Source organism: Aythya fuligula, chromosome Z, assembly GCF_009819795.1.
Source record: "Aythya fuligula isolate bAytFul2 chromosome Z, bAytFul2.pri, whole genome shotgun sequence".
In the NCBI taxonomy this organism is placed as follows: Eukaryota; Metazoa; Chordata; class Aves; order Anseriformes; family Anatidae; genus Aythya; species Aythya fuligula.
The window spans coordinates 50,511,112-50,527,358 of NC_045593.1; the positions used below are offsets into that span (position 1 = coordinate 50,511,112).

The following is a 16,247-nucleotide window of genomic DNA, read 5'->3' on the forward strand; positions in this document are numbered from 1 at the left end:
CACTGCTGGTAAAGTTTGAAAATTAAATGAGATCTGGTAGAATACAAAGAGGAATGAAGACAAATCAATTTTAATATTTCAGTCATTTGAATAACTTTTTAATGCATGTAACTTTTTAACAGATACAAATTGAACCACGGGAAGTTTCATCACCATATGAGGAAGAACTTCTTTACAGTTTGGGTGACAGAGCACTGGAACAGGCTGCCCAAAGAGTTTGTCAAGTCTCCTTCTTTGGAGATATTCAAAATCTGCCTGGATGTGATCCTGTGTAACACGTTCTAGGTGATACTGCTTGAGCAGGGGGGTTGGACTAGATCATCTCTGGAGGTCCCTTACAGCCTCAACCATTTTGTGATTCTGTGTAATGTAGCCAAAACTGGATCCCAAAACTTGAATAGGTAGGGTAAAAACAAAAGGACAACATGAGAAGGAGAAGGACAACATGAGAAGGATAACATTTGAAAACAGGCAGTAAGAGTTTTCTTCAAGAGAGTGAACAGTATCCTGTTCACAGTGCCATGTCAAATTTTGGTGCTTACAATTTGAAAAATATGAAAAGGTCTGGAAAGAGCTAAGAGAATGATTACATGTCTGGGAAACAAGCTTTAAAAACTCTCTTAGTTAATCTAACAGAAAGATGAGTTGTGACTTGATCACAGCCTACAAGTATTTATATAGGGAGGAGCTTTCAAACAGCTCTTTAGCTACAAATGGTAGAAAGAGATCCCTGTTTGAAAGCTGAAGTGACACAGACGAGAAATAAGATGCAATTGTTCATTCTAAAAGTAAGTAAGGCAATGGTCTATTTCATAACACAGCTAATGTTCCTTTATTTTATATCTTTGTTTCAAGACTGCCTAGTTTTCTTGCTCACTACAAAAATCAAATGTAAAAATAACTGACTGAATTTAATCCTAGGAACTTACACTAAATAATCATAGTTTTAAAATTGAGTTTAGCTTCATGCAAGGGTACGTAACACAAGGGTACGTAAGGATGAAAGACATTATTGAATGGAACATACACTGCATGGATACTACAGCCCTAAAGAACATGTTGACAGAAACAGATAAATTTATGCAGATTTTTCTCCCATGTAATATTACAGGCTTCATCAACTTTACAGACTCAAAAATCTTGAAGTTATAAAAAAATAATATAGATATAAATATATATATCCCATATAACATATATTTATATTTTATATAAGTTACATATATAACTTAAAATTAGAAAAATAGGTAGATTTTAAGAATATGGAAAACAACAATTTCTAAGTTTTAAAATCAATGTGATAAATACAGGAGAGCTCTTTTGTTTTCTTTTATTAAAAAAAAAAAAAAAAGTTTTGATTCTAAGATGCACTCTTTTCATGTTTACATGTTTCTGCCTGCACCCTCAATCCTATTAAAAATAAATAATAGTACGGATATTTGTGGTTCTCATGAACTCCCTTGTTGTGGATGTCAAAAGAAAATAGTAGACACTGTAAAAGTTTGCAAAGAAACCAGGAGAGCTTGCAGTAATTAAATTAGTGATGGAAAAAAGAACTATGAAGATAAAATTATTTTCTTTCTCACTGTGCACTTGCAAGAACTCAGTTTTACAGAGTTGTATTTTACTGTAGTGAAACTTAATAACAAATCTCTATCCCTTTACATTTCAACAGTTTTTGACTGCCAGACCCTGCAACCTTCTGGGATGACCTTGTCATGTAAGTTTTCAGTATTACACATATATACGAAGGAACTGTTCTTCCTCTGTGTGTTGTAACTATCAACAATGCTTAAAAAAATCTTGTTCTAGGTTTAGGAAGATTTCTGTAGTCTGCAAATAATTGAAAATGCAACAATACTTAGTAAATCTAAGTCCTGCTTATGCCATTTGCAACTTCTATAGAATGAATCTTACAGTGAAAATGCCTCAAGCACTTTTTCAATTATAGATCATTCAGACTGCAGAGACTACAGATACTGTAGACAAATATGAATAAATGGATGATGTTGTACTGGGTCTGGCTGGAATGGAGTTGGCTTTCCCCACAGCAGCCTATGTACTGTTGTGCTTTGCACTTGTACGTCAAATATGAAAAATATGAAAAGGTCTGGATGATGTTTCACCAACGTTTTGGCTATTGCTGAGCAGCGCTGGAAGAACATCAAGGCTGTTCAAGATTATCTCCAGCCCTGCCTCACCAAATGCCAGTAGGCTGGGCATGGGCAAGAGGTGGAGAGTAGACATAGCCAGGGCAGATGAGCTAGACTGACCAAGGAGATATCCCATGCCATATGACATCATGTTCAGCAACAAAAGCTGTGAGGAGAGAAGGAGAAAGAAGATTTCAACGTCTAAGACATAAACTGCAATATCACGCAGGGATATCATAATGCTGCAAGAAACAAGTCTGAGAAATTCCTAAAGCATGGTGAATATAATTTTCGGTCACATTAACTTACAAAAGCAACTACAAAAGGTGCCCCTACTAGACCTGTTGTTTGAGAAGAAATGTGAGATGTAAAGGGACATGCTACACTGGGTGAACTGGCTGAATGGCAGCACTCAAAGAGCAGTAGTGAATGGGACTACATCTGGCTGGTGGCCAGTCACTAGCAGTATCTCCCAGGGCTCAATTCTAGAGCCTGGTCTGTTCAACACTGTTATCAGAGATCTGGATGCAGGAGTTGAAGGCATCCCTAGCAAGTCTGCTGACAATACTGATGTGGCTCTCTGGAGGGACAAGAGGCTTGTGGAGAGATCTAGATAGATGGGAGCATTGGGCGAACATCAACAGCATGGAGTTCCACAAAGGCAAAGGTTCTGTCAGGTTCTGCACCTGGGGCAGTGTGAGTAATGCCAGACACAGACACAGGCACAGGCTGGAACAGGAGTGGCTGGAGGGAGAGCAGCTCAGCAGAAAGGGACCTGGCGGTGCTGTTGACAGCAGGCTCAGCATGAGCCAGCAGCGTGCCCTGCCAGCCAACCATTTGGCAGCAAACTACATTTTGGGGTGCATTAACCACAGCATAGCCAGCCAGTCTGAAGAGATGATTCGATTGCTCTGTGTAGCATTGGTGCAGTTCTGGGCTCCACAATGTAGAAAGGATGTTGAGACACTTGAAAGGGGAGAGTAACAAAGCTGGCCAAAAGGCTGGAGGCAGGTCCTGTGAGGAGAGGCTGAGGACACTTGGGTTGTCCAGTTTGGAGAAGAGGAGGACAAGAGGCAACCTCATGGCTCAGCAACTCCCTGAGGAGGGGAAGGGCAGAGGGAGGTGCTGGCCTCTGCTCCCTGGGAACCCATGGCAGGACATGTGAGAACAGCTCTGCCACAGGAGGTTCCAACTGGACATTAGGGAAAATGTCGTTTCTGTGAGGATAGTAAATCACTGGAACTGGCTTTCTGGAAAAGTGGTTGATGCCCCTTGCCTGCTGGTGTTCATCAGGATAATGCCCTTAATAAGATGTTTTAACTTTTAGTTAGCCCTGAAGTGTTCAGGTAACTGGACTCAATGATTTAAGTCCCTTCCAACTGAACTATGCTAATTTCTGATTATTTTTTTTTCCACAGAGAAAAATAGTTTCTGGTATGTACATGTATATCTCTAAAGTAATAGAGCTAATTTATAACTGTTAATGAGATTATTTTACCAGAAGAGTCCTTAAAATAATTTGTCTTAATTCATACATACTCCTTAGATCAAGCCTCCCTTATACTTTCTAAATACACTATTCAAATGTTACCTGTCTGTCTTCCTTTTATTTTATGACGCCATATTTTAAAGTTGACATTACTTCATCAGAATAATGTAATCCAAAGGAAATCACAGGTATCATTGCAGCCTACCTGGGCAGCAGAGAAACTAAAAGTTGTTAGGAAAAACTGGTTTGGCTTTCAGTTTTCCAAAAGAAATGCAAAAATAATTCTTGAATAGTGCCTAGTTCGTTAAAGGGTTATGATGGTTCTTTGACTGTTTAATAAAAATCTCTATTATGCTCTTTATAGTCAACATTAAATATTAGTTCTGCAGAATAGTGATAGTACCTTATTTCTAACTCTTTTGGTTACAAGAACACTTGCTGTTCTATTGTCATGTTAGACAAAAGGGAGGTGCGGGTAAATTTTAGGCAGTCTGCCAAAGAATGTGTTAGATAATTAAAACCTTACATTTTTTACTTGTAATATTGGTGTTCATCTTTCTAAACAAAATTATTTCTCTCAATAAAGCAGGTCTGCTGTCCATAGCTGTTTTTAAGTTATGACAAAGGAGCCTGTTATGTGTTTGTAAAACAGAATTAAGACTCTGTGAATTAACAAAACACACAAGTGTAGCCACACATGGGGTTAGCTATACCATAAACCTGATGATGTGCAGAGGGAGCCTGGATTAGCAAAACATTCCCACAGTCAGCAAACCGCACTGGTATGATTTATTAGCAGCTAAAGCAGCTCTGAGATGGGAGGCAGTATAGCCCAGAGAATAATACCACTGAAAAAAAAAAACAAAACAAAAAAACTTCAGAACAGATCTTTAAATCCTGACTCCAGTGCTGACTTACTAACTGACCTCCAACCGATCACTTCCCTGCTCTTTGCTTCAATTTCCTTAACATTAAGCAGAAATCCACCTCAAAAAAAAAAAAAACATTAAAACTGACAGAGAAAAAGTTTAAGGCAATGCAAATCAGAATATCGTTACTAAAAAGTACATCAGATAAGTGTGTCTTAAAGTATGAGTAGACTTTCCAAAAGTCAGAAGCTTTTTTAATATTTAGAAATGCTGCCTGAAATTTAAAAAATGTCTGTGGTCAAACACACTGGTTGCTAAAAACATCTCCAGGCATCTTGACTGCTTTAACTAACACCTCATTTGCATCAATTCAGAACTCTTCTATCTCTTCCCATGAAGGCTGATTAAGGTAAAAATGGAAAAATGAGACGAAAGACTTGTGAAATTCTTTATTTCATAATGCGTTGCTGTTGACATACAGCTAAGAAGTTCAGCCTAGACAGATTGAAAATGTGTCTAATGTTCTGCACTTGACCATTAAGCTGAGACAACAGACTGGAAGATCAGATGTGGGAGAACAGCCAACTTTGTCAATGTATGGCATAATAATTTTTACTCTCCTGGCAGTGCCAGAGGTGTTGGCTTGAAGGATTTAATGCTTCTTTAAGTTGCTGTTGAAGATTCAAGTACTGCAACTTATCAGAGTAAGGAGACAGGTAACAGGTCACTCAGCAACCCCATGCTTACAGCAATCAAACAGTATGCAACTGATCAATTGCCTTTCAACAATCACAGCATACACTGAGATTCAAGAACCTCTGCTCCCCTTTAGCACTGTTCATTAACCTGCTGCCATGTTGGGTACTTGTCCATTCCTCATGCCGTAGCAAGCTCGCACTTTCCTACTACTCACACTTTTCCTTCTCCATCTAGACTTTCCCCACCAACTCATCACTGCTATTAAAATCAGTCTGGGTCTTAAACTGATAAATTCCCTTCCAGTCTGCCATCCCAAAGATGTTTGCTGATAAGCTAATGAAAATTTGTTACAGATGCCATTATCTGCTTTTCTTATTTCTTGTATTTTACATAGTAGTTCAAAGGAATGTGAGTGAAGGTCTACCACTTAGCTAATACACAAATGCGTAACAAAAACTCACCCGACTCCTCAAAGAAATAACAATCCATAAAGCAGACAGAACACAATATATAGTGGATGGAGATTAACAAGAAAAGGGTGTGGGCTTTTTTAAGGAAAGGTAAGCATTCAAACAGCAAAAGTGGCAATAAAACAGTTATCACAGAAAACAGCTGGACTTCAGCATCCGCTGCTTGCAGCATGTGACTTGCTGTCCAAAGCAGGGAAATTTAGGTGTGCATTTTTTTTTCTTTTTTGGTTCATAAAATTGAAATTTAGATATTGGGGTACTTAGAACGTAGCTTAATTTTATTAAATGCATATAACTCACAGTGAGATTGCCCTGAATAAATAGCGTAGGATTTTAGGATACCATGTAACCAGTTAGCATGGTATAGCACAACAGTATTCTAATGTTTATTTGGAAGGGCCATCTGAAGATCATCCAGTCCAACCTCCACTGCAAAAACGGGACTAAGCCCAACTCTATACCAGTTAGAACATCATTCTCTCCTTCTCTTTGGAAAATTGCTGTAGACTGTACTGATACATCAGACTGATGTAGGCTAATACTGATACATGAAGATGCATCCCCCTGGATTTAGAACCTAAATCCACTGCTTTGGAGGAAACAGGTAAGTTGAAAGCATATTTCTTTCTGAATGTGTGAACTGCCTGGTAGAGTTATAATGAACTGCAGATCTGAGCTCACAGCCCTGTGACTAAAAAGAATGTACTGTGTACACTATATACCTTGAGCACACAGTGAGACATACTGGTTCTATATCCATTATGGGGAAGTACAATACAGTAATATGATTAATGTCATGCTGATCTAGTCCCAGAAGGTCTAAATACGCTTTTGTCTTTTGAATGAAAGTATCTGCATGCCTGTGTGTGCTGTCTCTCTTAAATGAATGCAGGTGGAAAGAAGCATTTGTCCTATAGACAAAGAAATATGAGAATGACCTATCTGTAAATTCAGATATTTACCAACTGGAACTAATGCTTTCTAAATGATCTTTACCACCCCTTTAGTACCTCCTTCTGTTCTAACATTTCAGACTCTAAAAAAAAAATTCAATTAATGTCAATTGTTTAATTCTGGAAAGAAGCCTCAAGATGCATTCTTTGTCATTCAATACCAAAGTCTTGCTGTATTGATCATCTGTCAACTTACTTGATCTATTCTTGATCCATAATATTCTTATTATGCCTCTCCCCATTTTTCAGTGCTTATTCTGTATTTTACCTTGTGATAAGTATAGCTGCATCAACTGAAGACATGTCTTCTCCCCAGCTTGTTGACATCTCTAAGTGTATATCATTCTTCTTGCCAAACTCTTCATGTTGCCATTTACAAAAACTTTCCAGCATTTTTTCTCCATGATGCCCAATATACATATCTGCCTGGAAATAAATATATACATATATATATTGTTAAAACTGTGATTCTGTAAATACAATTAAGGACTTTCTTTAACTGGAATAGCAAAAGTATTATTTTCATGGCACAGTGCACACGTAGAAGAAAGATGGTTTCTGCTTCTGAATTTAAAACCATTCTTTCACATTAAAGTTGCACATGAACACTGAGATGCAGATCTGGTCACCTAATATCTTGTCCCCTTTAACTGATGATTTTTCACTACACAAAGAGAAGAAAAGATTAATGATGTGAAGATGAACATGAAGAAGATTTGCACATGAGACTTCTACACTTGCTGTGAGGACACTGAAGAAAGAAACACTTTCTTACTCACCAGATTTTTTTTTTTTAATTTAAAACATGGCTAATGGGTTACTTTTTTCTTATAAACTAACTGAAATATGAATGGATTCCCTTAATACTTTGTAGAAGTGAAAACACATCAAGTTGATATTTTCCTGAAATATGATATAAAACCACACATTCCCAAAAAAATGTCAATCAGCTGTGACATCAGCTAGCTTGTCTTTATCCAGAAAGAAAGAACAGGATTTGGGATGATGTCTGAAAGGTGCAATGAAAGAACAGTGCTATACCATAGCAACTTTCATTTGTCTAGTGATTGGCTGACAAAGAACATCAATTCTCCTATGATTCACCCGGTTAAAGATTTTTTTTTTGCATTGAATTACATGAATTTGAAAAAAGTAGAACATAAATTTTTGTAAATATATAGCCAATTTTCATATGATTTTTTTTTTAACTGACTTTCAGCTGCAAGCACAGAAAAGTTTCAATATGTACAGCACATAGATTAGGAAACATGATCTTTACTGGGGCTGCCCAGCACTGTAAATAATTACATAAATAAAAATGTAAAAGCAAACTGAGAAAATCTGTCAGTCATTGAAGTGAGTGAATATTGCTAGACTTCACAGAGCAAAAAGTTAAAGTATCATTACCTTCTACAGACTAACACAAAGATAATGCATACTTACCGGAGTTTCATGAAGGAGGACAAGCTTAGTAACCCGAAGATTCACTTGCAGTCCAAGGCTCTTGTGCTGGAAAAGGTTAAAAACCTAAGATAAAAAAACAGTAAATAAAACCAGGTGCTTTTATTGCACTGTAGTCTAAAAATATCAGAACTCAAAGAAGTTGTAAAATTCGAATATTTTAGTGTGACTGCTTTAAAATGACTACAAAGCATTAATATATCGTGTGTTGGTCTTTTGAAAGGAAAGTAGAGCGTAGGTGGTGTTTTTTCTGGGAACACAGAAAAGATTTTACCCCAAAAAGGTCATAGCCACTTTTTAAAGTTTATCCAGTTCTCCAAACACTTAAGCATGAGATTCAACAGGGCTAAGTGCAGCATCCTGCACTTTGGTCACAACAACCCCACGCAATGCTACAGGCTTGGGGCAGAATGGCTCAAAAGCTGTGCAGAGGAAAAGGATCTGGGGGTGCCTGCACATGAGCCAGCAGTGTGTCCATGTGGCCGAGAAGGCCAACAGCATCCTGGTTTGTATCAGAAATCGTGTAGCCATCCCCCTTTACTCTGCTCTGGTGAGGCTACACCTTGAGTACTGTGTGCAGTTTTGGGCCCCTCACTATAAGAAGGACATTGAGGCCCTAGAACCTGTCCAGAGGGACTACGAAGCTGGTGAAGGTCCTGGAACACAATTCCTATGAGGAGCAGCTGAGGGAACTGGGGTTGTTTAGTCTGGAGAAGAGGAGGCTCAGGGGAGACCTTATTTCTCTCTACAGCTACCTGAAAGGAAGGTGTGGGGAGCAGGGGGTTGGCCTCTTCTTGCAGATAAATACTGATATGACTAGAGGGAATGGCCTCAAGCTTCACCAGGGGAGGTTTAGGTTGGAAATTAGGAGAAAATTCTCAGAAAGAGCAGTCAGGCATTGGAATGGGCTGCCCAGGGAGGTGGTGGAGTCACCATCCCTGAGGGTATTTCAGGAAAGCTTACTGGGTAAGTTTAGTGGGTAATATTGGTGGTAGGGGTATGGTTGGACCAGATCTTGGAGCTCTTTTCCAACCTTAATGATTCTATGATTCTAAGAGTACACTGTTCATAGGAAAATTCCTATTCATTTAAGTGTAGGATCATGGCCATAAGACTTCTCTTCAGGGAGAATAGTTGAAGTTTTTATTTTTATTTCAGTTTACTCTACTTTTTCAGGATAATCTTTCCTTGTACATTACAGATGCTAGTTTTCACTGTTTTAAGCACCAAATGAGTGCAATGAAGTTATAGCTGGGAGGGGATGTAATGCATTACCCTTTTCTTTTCTTTTTCATGCACTGTTTCATTCACACAGTCCTAAATGTTGTGTGTTTTTTTTTTCCATAGCAAGCATAGAATATGAGAAATCATTCGATACACCAACTTTTCCAATAACACAGTGTACTTCTAACCAAAAAATCACCTCGGTCAGCTCCCATTTTCTGGCCACACTAATGATGATATAAAACCACATGGTACAGACAAGTCTGAAGCATCATGGTTTTTTACTGCAAAACACATGGATTAAATCTTGACTGCCATGGCCATGTACTGACTGCCCCTTTATAGGTGCTCAGTCAGAATAATTAAAAAGAGCAATGAAATCAGACCACTAGGTATGCACTAGCCTATGCACTATGCATGTATGTATGTTTGGGAAAACACCAAAATTAATTTTAAACTTCCTACCATGTTTAAGATGGTTAGAATAAACCTTCTGGCAGCATCTGTTCCATGATACGAAACCATAGCTGGATCTGCCACCACAACAGTTTCTATGTTGTACTCCTGAGGTAATTTGTAAGAGTATCGTTTTCCTCTTCCACTTTCTGACACTTTCTGATTCTTGGATTTTCTTTTATCTGCAACATAAAAATATTTCTTGATGAATTCACCCTTCAAAGTACTTCTATGGTACTTTTAGGATTTGCTACCTGTGATTAGGACATCACTGTGACTGTGTGGAATGTAATACACGCTTATTTAGCACTGCCAATGCAATTAGGCTCAGACTGAAGGCCTGATCTACATATGAATGTTAGTTCACACCAGAGAATCAGGCTCAACCACCCTGCTCAAATAAAATCAGGCAGATTCTTTGCATCCTTTCACCTATCACGTTTATAAACTAGTAAATGCCTCCTAGATGGTTTGTGAGAGAAAGCTACATTACTATTAGGTTTAGCAGAAAAGTAGTCTCACTGAGACCGAAGAATTACTATCTGCTCATTTCCATAAATCAGAGACAATATTTTCATGCAATTGATGTATCTTAGTGTAATAGATGACAAATACAGATTTGGTACAAAAATAGTATAAAGAAAATATACATTTCACTGTTTTGTAAAGATGAAAGAACTTTCTAGTGAATCATATAAAGAATATGTAGGCTACAAGTTTGTCAGAAAAAAAAAAGTGTCATTTCAGTTACAGGATTAACATACTGATACAAAGTCAGTGTTGCTATAAACAGCTAATACAAAATAACAAAACAAAATCCAGGTTTCTTCTAAACCTGCAGAAATCTCCAAATCTTAAACACAGTACATTTACAGCAAGACAGAAGTTGCTGCTTTTGTTAATTTTAAATTTTATCTAAAAAAAAAAAAAAAAAGACAACATCCCCATTGTTAATTTAATACCTATGGAAAAAGTAAAAACTATTTACTCAGAAACATTTTGAACCAGAAAGTGGTCTGATATGCATACAACAGTTAGCAATGCTTTTGAAATTAATTTCATCCAAAAACAAAATATAAAATGAAAACCCTTGTGGTAACAGTCAAAATCTGGTAGATCCTCTCAGAAGACATAAAACTTTGTGGACTGATCTCATTGAAGTCACTGAAATTAAATGAAATTTTTTCCAGCTTCTACAATGGAATATTGGTCTCTCTGTTTACAAGAAAAGTGATGCTCAAGATGACAATTATAAACACATGTTCTGGAAACAATCAAATATGCAGAAATTCTAAGGAAATGTTTTGCAATTAATCAGTCTCATCTTTAATAGCAAAGTTCCTTCAGTTCACTTTATAACACAAGAATATTCTCAAAAAACAAGTCATTTTTCAGGAAAGTGCTGAAAAATCACCTTAAAAATAACTTAAAGTACAAACTGACTTTAAAATATAAAGTATCTGTGTAAGAAGGACCCATGATTTAACATAAACATATATGTATAGCATAGATTAATTTTAAATATAACATATATATACTTTTGCATGTAAATAGTATAATAAAAGTACTATAGTACTTATACTGTATGTACTAAGAATCAATGTTTCAGAAATCTTCTGTAGTCATTTATTGAGAGTTGTGTACGAGAGTGATTTAGGCCAGCCTATTACATTTTAAAAAGACTGCTGTACAACTAGTGACAATGTAAGATTTGCAAACACAGATAAGCATACAATATTATTTTTTATATGAAAATCTCCATATAATCTTCAGAAATAAATAAAATATTTGATGTTTGATTTCCTAAGTAGAAACAGATACATTCATAAACTAATATTAATTTTAGCCTCTCTCATTTTGATACTTCAAATATTTGTTTAACCTCATATGTACAGCTAGCCCCAAACTTTTCTTATGTTTGATAACTGTATTTGTAGCCTAGTTTATAAAACATTATATATGCTTTTGTCGCTCTTTGGAGAATTGTTTTTAATGAAACTACAGTGTCAGGATTTGCACCAAGAAAACACACCCTATAAGCTATATAACCAACCTATCACACAAACCTTTAATGCTTCAGGAATAGGCTATAGCTCTATATTTAAACAGTAAACTCATTTGAGTTAGAGAAGATCTCTCTTGAGGCATCTGGTCAATCCCGATTTCCTCCAAGGAGCAGTGATTGATTCCTGTACAGTTTCCAACCACATAGTTTATTCATTGTTCACTTTTTTCTCACTAACTATTGGTTGAAAAGTTTTAATATCAACATGGCTGTTCTGAGAAGTTCGTTAACTTACTTTTTTAAAGTTTTAGCTAGAGATCTACTTGTTCAGAACTGACAGTGAGCAGCCCACTATTTAATACAGCATTGTGCTAAATACTAAGATCAACACAGCCCCAGAAACTGTTGAATCCTCTTCAGGATTGTAGTGGATGAGAAGACTGTTCAGCTCCACAGACAAGCTGGCTGCAAGGGGCAGTGCCCCTCATTTGTCTCAGATATCTGCCGGGTTAACAAACCAAAGGACAATCTGTTCTTGGCCAGTCAACCTTTTCCAAATTGCTGGCAGAATTCCCAATCATGTGAGATCTCATTTATCTGAAAATTTTAGCTCTTCCCCCAGACCTTTAGATAAATATAATTGGTAATTTTGGCAGCAGTTGCGTTCAAACGACTACTGTGATTGCTGTCATATGCAGGCAAAACAGGCATTAGGCAAAAACACTTGATTTTTCATACATTCATAAACAAGTAAAAATTGCAAAGAACTGCTCATTATTGAAGGTATAGTAAATAAGAAACAATAACTCCTCTAAAAAATACCTGTATCAATAATGTCTGTACCAACAAAATAAAAGTCAGATTAACTGAAAAAAAAAATGCTACTTCAAATTAAAGATGTATAATTCAGCTCAAAACTTACCCTGGCAAAAATTCTACAGGAATGTTCTGTGCATTAAGACTTTGATTTTTGCTACAACAGTAAAAAAACATGAAGATTTCATACCAATGCATTACTTAAACTCACTATTTGTGATTGAAAGAAATCTAGAAATACTCCAGTACTAGTGCTCTAGCAAGAAAGCTAGAAAAATTTGCAAGTATATTTGACATTCAATAGGCTATAAACCAAAAATAACAACACACATTAACAAAGCTAAAAAATTCCTCCTTCCCCACCCCCCCACAAAAAAAAGAATAATAAAAAGGACTGAATATTGAGCCACTGTAGCACCAGATTGTGTAAAATACCTGAGTCAACATCATGAAAAAGCTAGGACTACAAGACTCCTGGACACTTGCCAGCCTTCATGCACAGGAGCTTTCTCTGTGTACACCCACTTCTTGCCCAGACCAGAGGGCCCACCACCATCCCTCCCTATGCTTTGTATTTCCCAGGAAAAGAAGATGAGTACACTAGTCATACAGAAATTGCAGTATGGTGAATAGCACTCTGGCTGAATATCAAAGAGCTTATGAAGCCATACACACAGCTGACCATAACTTTGTTTTAGTTTCAACATGGATTTAGAAGTCTTAATGCAGAAAGACAACTTGCTTCTGACCAAAGGAATGAGAATCAACACCTCAAGCAGCACCACTCTCTTCTAGTGCAATCTCAAAACTCTAGACCCTATGATCAAGATTATTTATGCATAATTTCATGATTATCAGATAAAAACTGCATTTAGAGTAAGAACTAACATAGCTTTCCCAGCTAACAGCCCAGTCTTCATCCCATAAAGTCAAACTTCTGCCTTTGATCCAGTTTCAACTTGGATATTTTTTTTTCTGCAAAAATAGCATCGCTCCAAGTGCACAGTCTACTCATAACTCAGAAAAACAGCATATTGCTGATTGTCAGCAATGTAAAAGAAGTGGCTTCCAGTCTCTAAAACACAGAAGAGATACAATATTCAATATTCAATGCCAGCATGCTCATTCATTAGTCTGTGTGAAAAGGAATGAACATTTTAGAAGATTATCTCTCCCCTCGACCCGTGACCCCTGAGTGCCTTATGCATGTGCCATGACCTCGGTAAACTCTAAAATCAACTTCAGGCTGCAACAAGTGCTTCATATTAAGCAGAAGGAAAAGAGCTTAGTTTTTCAATGTAGACCTTTGCTCTAATAGTAACTGCTTCTTTTCTGATTTCTCTGTAACACACTTCTAATCTAGTTTGATTTTAAATGGGCCATGTGGTACAGAAGGTGTGGAGTGTCAGGTCTGTGTATATGCAACTGGCTCACATACGTAAATAAATCATACACTCATGCAATGAAAGGATATTCAACACATTCCCACAAATCCAGAAAGCACATGTTTCCATCAGCATGATTATCTCCCTCCCCCAGCAAGTAAGAAAAAAACCCACCCCATTCACAAAAACAAGTTCTTTGTTCTCCCCAAACAAGTTCCCTTGTGCAGCATCTTTCAATCCAGCCTGCAACAGCTACAGACAACAAACAATACCTTCTTTGATTGCCTCCTTTAGTTCTGCATGAAAAGCCATTATATCCAGTAGTTATCTTTCAACACCTCCAGTACTGACATTCATTCCTTTTAATAATTACAATTCATCATTGGCAATATATATTTGCTTGATATGTAGCCAGTCTTTGAGATCAATTTGGCTCAAAACCAGCAGCAGAAATACCTGTTCCAGGACACCTATTCTGACACAAATACCATAGAAGCAGGAGATCCTGCTGTCAGACAGATCCATACTGCTGAGAAGTTGCCAGACTGCCAAGAAAACATTTAGACTGTGTCACACAGCTACAACTCTACACAGGACAGCTGCATGAAACCTAAGCATATCAGTGCATATCAGTGTGCCCAGTATTTCAGCTGTTTTATCTGTCTTATTAATCTACTTAGTTTAGGATTTGACTTAAAGTTCTCTAATATTGCTGTAAAAGCTCTTTTTTTTTTTTTTTTTTATTGCTAGGATTCACCTTTATGGCTGTACCCGTAGCATGAATTTTCTGGTGATATTTGCTAAGGAATATCACACCACCAAACTGCTCCTGGCATAGACAGCACTTTTATCAATATAACTTACTGCAGCTCCAATAAGTAAAATAACCTGTAATAGCACAGTGAGACTAGTACTGCTAGTGCAACAGAACCAGATAGAAACTGCAGACATTTAAAACCCCCTAGCGAAAAGATTACACCAGCAGATGCTAATCAGTTATGCACAGCTTAAGTTATCTTGAAATTACATGCTAGTAATAAAGATAATGAAACTTATTTCAAAAAAAAATATTTGAATCTCTGTTGACAGACTATTTGCACCAAGTCAGAGCCTTGGGCATAAGATTATCAAAACAGAGTAAGCTGACTTTTCCATTTTAGAGCACAAGAGAAAGTGAAAGGATGACTGGTAATGAACATGACAGAAAAATAATTTCCTTACAGAGGAGTCTGCACTTTATTCATTTCCATACATATCACGGATTGCTGTTTATGAGATGCCTCTCTCCCCTTCCCTACCTGCATGTGCACACACATGCACACTTTTCATTTTCTCTGTTTCTCTCACTCTCAAACACATGCAGGCACACGTGCTCTAATTCACTTAGCACTAACAATGATCATAAGAATATCATAAGAATAACCAGCTTTACATTATGTAGTGACAACTTTTCTTAATATAGAAAATTTTGCTTTTAGATAAGCAGTGGTAATGTAATACAATGTCAGTAAGAGAAATACAGAGCCTGGTGGAGTAAGTTACATGGCATTTACTTAGTTCCTCTTAATAACAACAACAAAAGCCTTGCTTTGCCAATTCATTTTTTATTTCAACCTTTGAATGGAAGCATAATTATAAAATACAGTAATTCCAGAATGTAAAAAACAAACAAACAACAACAACAAAAAAAAAAACTGTCAAGTCTACTCTGTAACCATATAAAACAGACAGTGTGCTAGAAATGTTCACGAGGAACCACACAGCTAAATAATAGTTTAGGCTGGAAGGGATATCCAGAGCTATGTCAACCCCTGGCTCCAAGGTCTATTATGAGATATTTCAAGCAACATTTTATAAATCACTGAGGATGCAGACTCCATGGACTCTCAAGGCATTGCCTGATGAGGATTTTCTTCCATGTGTCCAACTGAAATTGCCCAGAATGGTACTTAGAACTGTTGTCTTTCATCCTGTCATAGCACATCTCTAAGGAAAGTCTGGCTCTAATTCTCTGTACAGACACTATCAGCACCTGAAAACTGTACTTTAATCCACCCTTCTTTCTTCACCAGTTTGGAAGAACAAATTTGAAGGGAAGAAATTTCCTACTACCTCACCCCAAATGACATAGATTCCAGCTCTCTAGCCATACAAGGCTCCTCTGCTATTTCTCTACCATTTCTCAATATTTTTCTTTTACAAGGTTAGGAGACATGAAAGAAAAAACAAACAAACAAACAAACAAACAAACAAAACTAATTTCACACAAC

At 37.0% G+C, this 16,247-nt stretch overlaps 1 protein-coding gene across 1 annotated transcript in view; it reads right to left on the reverse strand.

Moving 5' to 3' along the window:
• Nucleotides 1-16,247, reverse strand: part of ADAMTS19 (ADAM metallopeptidase with thrombospondin type 1 motif 19) — a 159,098-nt gene that overhangs the window by 110,593 nt on the left and 32,258 nt on the right. The window contains exons 3-5 of the mRNA XM_032205788.1: nucleotides 9,781-9,953; nucleotides 8,074-8,139; nucleotides 6,899-7,056 (exon numbers count right to left, since the gene is read on the reverse strand). Of these exons, the coding sequence (XP_032061679.1) occupies nucleotides 6,899-7,056; nucleotides 8,074-8,139; nucleotides 9,781-9,953 (397 nt within the window). The remainder of the gene's footprint in view (nucleotides 1-6,898; nucleotides 7,057-8,073; nucleotides 8,140-9,780; nucleotides 9,954-16,247) is intronic.